Source organism: Chenopodium album, chromosome 22, assembly GCF_948465745.1.
Source record: "Chenopodium album chromosome 22, dcCheAlbu1.1, whole genome shotgun sequence".
Lineage (NCBI taxonomy): Eukaryota > Viridiplantae > Streptophyta > Magnoliopsida > Caryophyllales > Amaranthaceae > Chenopodium > Chenopodium album.
In genome coordinates, this window is record NC_137855.1 from 31,323,630 (window position 1) to 31,332,697 (window position 9,068).

The 9,068-nt window shown below is 31.7% G+C and overlaps 1 protein-coding gene across 1 annotated transcript; it reads right to left on the bottom strand.

Moving 5' to 3' along the window:
• Positions 1 to 2,470: 2,470 nt before the first annotated feature.
• Positions 2,471 to 3,992, bottom strand: LOC145605854 (serine/threonine-protein kinase WAG1-like). Its single transcript, XM_081661919.1, has one exon. The coding sequence runs from the start codon at positions 3,942 to 3,944 to the stop codon at positions 2,526 to 2,528; it is 1,419 nt and encodes a 472-aa protein (XP_081518045.1). The 5' UTR covers positions 3,945 to 3,992; the 3' UTR covers positions 2,471 to 2,525.
• Between the last annotated feature and the right edge of the window lie 5,076 nt (positions 3,993 to 9,068).

Consider the following 9,068-nt stretch of genomic DNA (forward strand, 5'->3'; position numbering starts at 1 on the left):
CAAAATTACATTCCTCCTTTCTATTTTTGGTAAGTTTTTTTTAGTAAATCAACTCTCTTTTTCTGTTTTATATTTAATGCTTTCTCACTCATCCTTACCTAATCTCACTTATAATCCTTGTGCCAAATTACAATGAATGTGATTGGTTAAAAATTTTCAATTAGGAGCATGTGATTGGTCCTTTTTTTTAGCAAAGGATTGATGACATGTCATGAGTATTAACTATTCTATCTTTGTACTTCCCATTGCATTATCTAATTATTGTTATTTGTCTTATTCTTCCCTCCTTAATTCCCGTGTAAATTTTCAAAGAGGAATGTAATTTAGGGACGGAGGGAGTAACAAAATAATTGAACTACTAATCAGTAACATTTTATTTTCCAGCAATATTGAAAGTGATTGATGATTAATTGACTGAATTGTACAAATATGCAATGCTTTCAATTTTAAAGCATTAATGTAGTTCATCAGTCAAGTACAATGTACTCACCCTGAAAATGAGTAACCAAATATTGCAAATATTTGGAATTCAAATACAATGGTTGGTTGGTAAGGAGGTCAATAAATTAGTACTTTATCTTGTTGGCTAAATGGTAAACCTATTCTTTTGATTGGCATCTAAGTAACAGAGAAAGTAAATGCACCATTTTACTCATGTTATGGAGCAACATTCTTTGAACGACAAGCCTCAGAGTTGAAAACAATTGATCCTGAAAAAATCCGTCTTCCATGCCTTATTCATATGAATACAATCAAAGCGGCATAGTTTTGCCCGTAGCATGAGGTAGATTAACAATAATTTATATCGTGGCAAAGGTATATAGTATCTTGAGGATACATTGAATACACACTCATATTCATATGAAATCAATAATAATAGAGGCAAAATTTTGCTACGTAGTATATATATGACTATATGAGGTAGATTAACAATAATTTATATCGCAAGAAAAAGTATGACATCTCATGTGGATACACACGCGTATTCATACGACTATAAAGTGGCAAACTAGCCAACACTTGGTATATATGAGGTAGAGTAACAATAAGTTAATTTGCGACAGGGGTATTAAATCTCTTATACTTCGTACATGGTTACACTTACACACATGTATCCATATGACTATAATGTGGCAAACCTGTAGTATGAGATAGTTTAACAATATTTTATCTAATGTATCATTTTGCGGCATATTTTTAAACAAGTAACACTTGGTCTATTGCTAAGGATTATGTGTCGCGACCTTGAGGTTTGACTTATAATGATGATGTTTTGTAGGACTAACTTGCACTTGCGTTAGCATCAGCAATATTGGTATGTAAGTATGGATTTAGGTTTATAATCCACCTAGTTCGGTATGAATTTGATATGTACCCAGCGGGTATGTGGGTGGATATGGATATGGTTAAGGGGTTGCCGCTAAATATTTTTGTGATTATATGTAATTCCTAATAAAGATTCGAGAGAGATTATTTTTATGTCTCAACTTGAACTAATTATTAACTCAATTGCAAAATTTGTTTGCATAATTAAAATTGGTGCTTGAAATGAAAAGTCAACTAATTAAATTTGTCATCATTGAAAGAATCTAGATTATTGTTATTGTAATTCTATTATGATATGTTAATTATCATTCTAAAGCATATTCTTGATTTATTTGAATACTTCTATGATATAGTAGATTAGGGCATTACCCCTAAAGAGGATGAACAAATGTTGTAAGATTTAAGGGAGCTCTAAACACCTCAATTTTGTTCAAACTCTTCAGCTTACCAAGCCAGGCGCGGTTGTCCAACAAAATTTCCAATGACTCGCTGTAATGGCCTAATTAGCGTGGTTGTTAACCCATCTCTAGTCGTCCTAAACAAGCATTGTCCAAACTAAACCTAAAACGACCAACTCTGAATATATCCATATTCAGAGTAATAGACTAATTCTAGTCTACGATATCATATTGATATATATATATATACTTTCTATATTTTCGTTTTTTAAGGAAAAGCCGAGCTATTATATGTATAATTTCATATAATTTTTATATATATAAATATGGTTAACAATCTAGAAAGAGTTACATCGGCTAATATAAAGTTATCCACTCTAATACTTGTAAAAATAACTGTAGAATGGTGCAAATGATGAGGTCAACTTGCAAATTGACAACAAATCATAGAAAATTTTAAATTTCAGATCCAAAAATGAACAACATGCATATTAATGGCTAAATGACGCTCAATAATGCATCAATCAACTTGATGTAACAATAAATTATTAAGCAAAGAATATATAGATCCATTAATGAAAAATAATCTCGATTTTTTTTTTTCACTAAATTTTACGTATACCATATACAAGAACATAAGATCTTCGTAAAAACTACCTCAAATATAAGTGTACGTATCAAAACCCACAAAATTGATCAAACATCTCACTTGTTTTTTTTATACAAAGCCTCAATCTCTTCCTCAAATCTAACAAAACAAGGTAATACAAATCAAAGATTTCTAATTATATGTTACTTTTACTAATTATTATTGACAATACCACAACTGATACTACTACTATTATGTGACACCTTAGACCCTTTATTTTTCCTTAACAAATGATTCAAACTTCGCCACCACCACTTCTTCCTCCTATGGACCATGCTCACGTGACTCTTACTCTTCCTCACGAGCCCCCCACGCACCTCGGGTGGCCGGTAACTTCGAATTAACGCCCACTTAACACCGTTAAAAAACGGATGTTTCTTAATCTCAGCGGCCCCTCTAGTAGCACCCATCCTCTGACTCGGATCCTTCACCAACAACTTCTCAATAAGATCCTTAGCCGCGGCCATATCCTTATCATCCTCGATATCTCTCTCCTCAACATAATCAAATCTAACATCCCGAGACGAGGCTATATTCCTTAGAGTCGCCTCCTTATTAACCCCCTTAAACGGGGTGGTCCCATACAACAACTCGTATATCAATACCCCAAAACCCCACCAATCAACGCCGTTACCGTGACCGTTACCACTAACTAACTCTGGAGCAAGATACTCGTGGGTCCCAACACATGACTTCGAGAATGCTCCAATGGGCTCCGCCACAAACTCATCCTCCATCGTCCGATCAAACCTTCTACTCCTCCTAGATTTAATCCCACCCGTCCGATAAACTTGGCCTTCAAGTTTCTCTATCTTGGCCGTCACGTCAGATTTAAAACAAAGATCAAAATCAGACAACATAATATGACCATCTTCCTTAATTAAGATATTCTCCGGCTTTAAATCTCGATAAACTATCCCTAACGAGTGGAGATATTCCAACGCTACCAAAACCTCGGCGGCGTAAAATTTCACCGCCGAGGCCGGTAACCGGTAGCTCGGCTGCTTACGAAGCAGCGAGTGGAGATCTCCACCCGAACAATAATCGATCAATAAACATGTATAATGAGAAACCTCCACGTGCGCGTAAAGCGTAGGGAGGAAAGGGTGGTCTAGCATAGATAAAATCTCAGCCTCAGTTTGAACATGTGAGAGTTTTTTCGAAGATAAAGAATCTTTATCTACGACTTTAAGGGCAAAATGGGAATTTGGGCTAGAATGGTGGTAATCTCTAATACGGCATAAGAAGACACGGCCTAGATTCCCCGTGCCGAGTATGCGTAAGAGTTTAAGGTTGCGGAGATGGAGACGGCCGTCGGGTGAGAGGTTTGTGGCTGCACGGATAGCTGACCAGTGCGGGTCTTCTCGTCTATGAGGACGAATAATGTTTTGGTGGTGGGTGTGTGGAGTACATGCGCCAGTTGAAATACGCTCGTTGAAGCTGAGGGTTAAGCTGCTGCGAGCTAGACTGCTTCGCGCGCTTGATGACCCGAAGGTTCGATCCGTGGTTGTGGATGTGAAGCTTAAATCAAGATCGGTGTCTTGAGAGTAATAAAATGTATCATCATCCATTTTTGTGAATTTTTTTTTGAGTGTTTTATTGTTTTTAGAGGTTTTTGTGAAAATGATGAGGGAAGCAATACATTGAAGGGGATGTGAAATGAGGGTGTTTTATAAGAGAGAGAAGAGAGGAATAAAATGAATAAAATAAAAGAGTTGACTAAAAAGAAGTGGAGCGAGAAAAAAGGAGGATTTAATTAGAAAGGTAAAAAGAAAGTACGAAGTAAAGAGTAAAATTAATTGGATGAGTTTGACTAATTAATGAGGAAGAAGAGAGTAAAGAAAGTGGGTGGTTCGGGGAATTAAAGGCTGGTGCTGACAATGAGGGCCTTCTAGGCGACAATGTAGCGTCAGTGTTGGGGGGTCGTGCCATTGTGTCAACAAAAACAAAATTATATTCATAGGAAAATTATTGATTTAATATTAGAGGTGTCAATTCGGGTATCTGAATCAAGTATGGTGAGTTCAAATTGTATTGGGTGTGTATTTTAAAGTAATCTTGTGTCAAAAAATTGTGTCGTTATGACTCAAATTTATATTGGAGTTTTCAAGTTAGATTGGATCAATTTGAATCAAGTTTTGACACCTCTAAAATTAAAGTAAACTAATTGCGAATTTGAATTGTATTCGTAGATAGAAATTTGGCCACAAAAACACATTTTCTTGGAATATTATATAAGAATATGATTTGAGTTGAATATTCACAGTTATCTGATAAGTAACCTAATCTTTAATTGAAAAACATATGGTATATATAATTATTGTATAGGTTACTCCATTCAACTCTACAAGTGAGTTATATATTCCTAATTGACTTTATATATTCCATCAGTAAGAGACGGAGGGAGTAATAATTAAAAGAACTTTAATTTTAGGGTAATGTTATATGTAGCCCTAAGGGCTATATATAAGTATTAAATACACTCTTGAAAATTGTATAAAATTAGGAATTCATGACAAAAACAAGCGTAAATCATTGTAATTAGTGTTTATATTTTCATGATTTCCTAACTTTTTACGATTTTTTAGTGTAATTTAATGCTTATATGTAGCCCTAAGGATTATGTATAGCATTTTCCTTAATCTTAAACAAAGAGGTATAAATCAAGTAATATAGTCGCCGAGTTGCGGAAGGCTAATTTTTTTTTATCACCCTTTGAACCTCTATTATATCAACAAGTCACCTTCTTTCAAAAAAAAAATAAATAAATAAATAAATAAAAAAATAAGTCGTCATCGTTGAATTATGAATTTATGATCGCATGATACCAAATTGTCAAAATAGCTAAAGTTGAGCTATGCTAAATTAAATATCTATTCGACTATTCGTTACTCTATCCTTAATTTTTGTTATTCTATTTTGATTTATTTTACCTTGTAAAATTATCTCAAATAGGAAGAACAAAAAACGAACAAAGGGAGTAATTTTCTTGGTAATTAGGAAGCATAAAAAACTTTCTATGTATAATAGAGGAAATTTATATATCAAATGGATATTGCCATATAAATAGAGGATTAAGATATTGAGATCGAATCCTATCTAATAAATATATACGGCACTAAGGGCTTGTTCACATTTGATGAACTGATTGGAGCTGAACTGAAGTGAACTGATGAATAGAGCTGAAATGAATATTTTATGAGAGAATGAAATTGGGAGCTGATAAAATTAAGCTAAAGTGAATAGGCCCTAACTTTGTATGAAATTGTTGACTTAGGTAGTTTTTATTAGCGCTTTTTTTTTTTTTTTTTTTTTTTTTTAAAGCAGTTTTTATTAGCTCTCATCAAACCTTATCTAAATTAATACAAGTACTTTGTATGAAATTCTTTATATGATTAAACTAACCTTTATCTGATCTTATTTTTCCGAAAATAAAAACAATATTACCCTAATTAAATAGCAATATAAATTGATAGACATGCGAGTCAAGTTGATGTAATTATGTAAATGATCAGACTCATTTAAGTAGCATGACTTTATTCAATTTGCATGAAATCATTTTCATCATTATTACCAAACAATCATGGTTTATTACATCAAGCTAATTAATCAGTCTGATTTATAGTACGTGCAATACATGTTTATTTATACATATTCACTTACATCTTTCTCATACTAAACTAATTAATTGAAAAATACGAGTAGAAAAATTACAGAAAATAATTTAATGAAGTAATAATGAATTAAGAAGGAGTTGTAATGAGAAGAACATGCAGCAGAATAGAAGGTGAAGAGATGCAGAAACAACGGTTAGTCGGCAGAAAAGCCACGTGCTGACGTGCTGGTGGTGGACTTGTATGCATGGGGCGGAGTAAAACGAGTTTTCATCGATTATGTTTTAAGCATACATTTTTTTTTTTTTTTTTTGAAACAATACATTTTTTTATTTTAATAAATTAACTAAATGTTTATACTCGCATTTCATGAATTTTATGATTTTATCCATTCATATTTGACGCGTAGATTAAGCTTAAAGTCATGATTTACCTACTTTTTAACCACTTGTGTCATCCTTCATCCATGCATTATCTATTGACTTATGTTTTATTCGTTCTTAATTTTACCATTCTATAAATCATGTTAAGGGAGAGTATCAAAATTATTACGGTTTTTTTTTAAATTTATTTATTTATTTATTTATTCAAAAAAAAAAAAAAATTTACATCTCTTTAACTAAGCACTATTCACCTATTTTACTACTCGTATAACTAAATTCGGTAATCTATATATATTAGATTTGCTTTGGTCAATTAAAATTAGAGTTTGACAATTTTTTGACACATTAATAACACGATCAAAACCAACACGACATGAACATGAAGTTACTGAAAGAAAACAAGAAATCAACCTAAACACGATCCGTTCTGATAAATTGGTCAAATTATTTCTATATTTTACATATTTTATATAGCTTTAATGTACAGTACGAAATGAACACGACACTACGACTATACATGACTTTTTTCCATCATCTCTATTTTAATTTAAACTTTTATAGTATGCTTTTTTTTTTTTTTTTTAATTATGATTATTTATTAACTTTAAAAATAGAATTTTTCTAATGTATTGGTTCGACAAGTGTGAAATGAGAAGTGTTGCAAGGAAATGAAAGCTAAAGAAGTACATGAGTTAGTTTAAAGATATAGTTAGTCACTAGATGTTAAACTATATTAATTAATTTGTTGGAATGTACTAGAAGTTAATTAACTAACATCCATTGTTTAGAAGAATAGGTTTTGGAGGATCTATCGGTTAAGAATACAAAGTGGGGCAGGTGGTAGGCCTGGTGGCTGGGTGGTGGGTGAGGAGGCTGGGTTATGCTAGCTGGTGCAAACGTTCAATGCATGGCTACTTGCATGAGGCAAGAAGGCAAGGGAATTTGTCTTTGTTAGATGAAGTATACTCTCTCTTTCATAAAATGATCCATTTTGACATTTACACTATTTACTTACGTCACTTTGACTAATATATTATATGTAGTACTTTACATAAGATAAGCATAGTCATGTTGGTATTTGTTTCCGAGTATCAACATTATATATATGAATAAATAAAGATACTATAGGTCAAATTCCCGCTTTAGCAAATATAGAGATTAAAATGAAGCATTTATTTTGAAAAAAGAGGGAATAGAATAAATAATAAGAACACTAGAATGTAACTTTAGTGAGTTAAGATGAACTTTAGGAAAGTAGATTTTAAGTACATTTAATTTTATAAAGGTGCAAGTTTTCTTCCAAAGAAAATTAATAAAAAGTGGCCTTAATTTTTTTTTTTAATCTTTTTGAGAAAAGAACAAATCATTTAATGGATCTTGTTGACGAGCGTCGTAGGGCGGCGTTAGATATCGAATTGATATATTACTTAAAATAGTACTCGTTCTAGTAAGTTTGAGACGCATGACATAATTAATCACGCCTTGATCGGCGTAATTAATGTTGATTTTACCTTAATATTCTCACCTTTAATTCTTTTATTTAATGTCCCGGGAGCGTTCAACAGTTTTTGTATTGTGAATATATATGGAGTATATAAATATTTAGATGATTATCACAACGACCCATATGACAATTGTTTATGAGAACTTCAATTTCAATTAGTTAGATAAAAGTTATAAAATTGATTGATGGTTAGTTTCTCAATTTCAAAGGTTACATGGCAAGGTTAATTCCAAACATGAAAGTATTTAAATAGTGATAATGTTTAATTTTTGATTACAAGGTTAATTCCAAACATGAAAGTATTTAAGCAACCTCCATTAATATTTTGGAAGCGACAATGTAGGTCCATTGTTGACCACGTGGCAGACATTACAATTTGTATATTCACATGGATCTCAGTTTGTGGTGATGCTGGCAAGTCATACAAGTGTAAGAAAAAAGTTCAGTCATATAGATATCTCAATTTAAAGACACAAGTATTTTTAGCCCAGTTCCTTTGTCTAATACTCCGATCCCTCCATTTCAAAATAAATGAAGCGTTTCATTTTATTATTTATATACACTACTTTTGACAATTTTTATTTTTATTTTTTTAATTTAACGTACTCCGTGTTAAATGAATTTATTCATGAAATATGTTTTTAAATAAAATACGTTGTTATATATATATACATATATACATATATACATACATATATATATATATATATATATATATATATATATATATATATATATATATACATATATACATATATATATACATACATATATACATATACATATATATATATATATATATTACTAATATTTAATTATACTTCCATCGTTTACTTAATTTAATATTGCAACAAAGAAAAGTCATGGAAATTCAGATGAGAGACAAAGAGAAATAAAGATAGCGACCCATGTGATGAGAAGAGAGAAAGCATATGCGTATATAGTAATGTTGCAATATTTGTAAAATTTTCTTATACTAGGGTGGCCTACTCCCGTGATGCGCCCAAAGAACTAGCTCTTGTAGAGAACTTGTATTGACGTATATATTTACACCTTTGGTTTGGGTGGTAGACCTTTAATACGTAATATTTGGTTTATGTGCCTATGTGGTGGCTTTGTAGAAGTACAAGAAAGTCACCAAAAAAATTTTATGACAATTTTTTTTAAAACCCTCAAAAGATTGATAGTGTTATT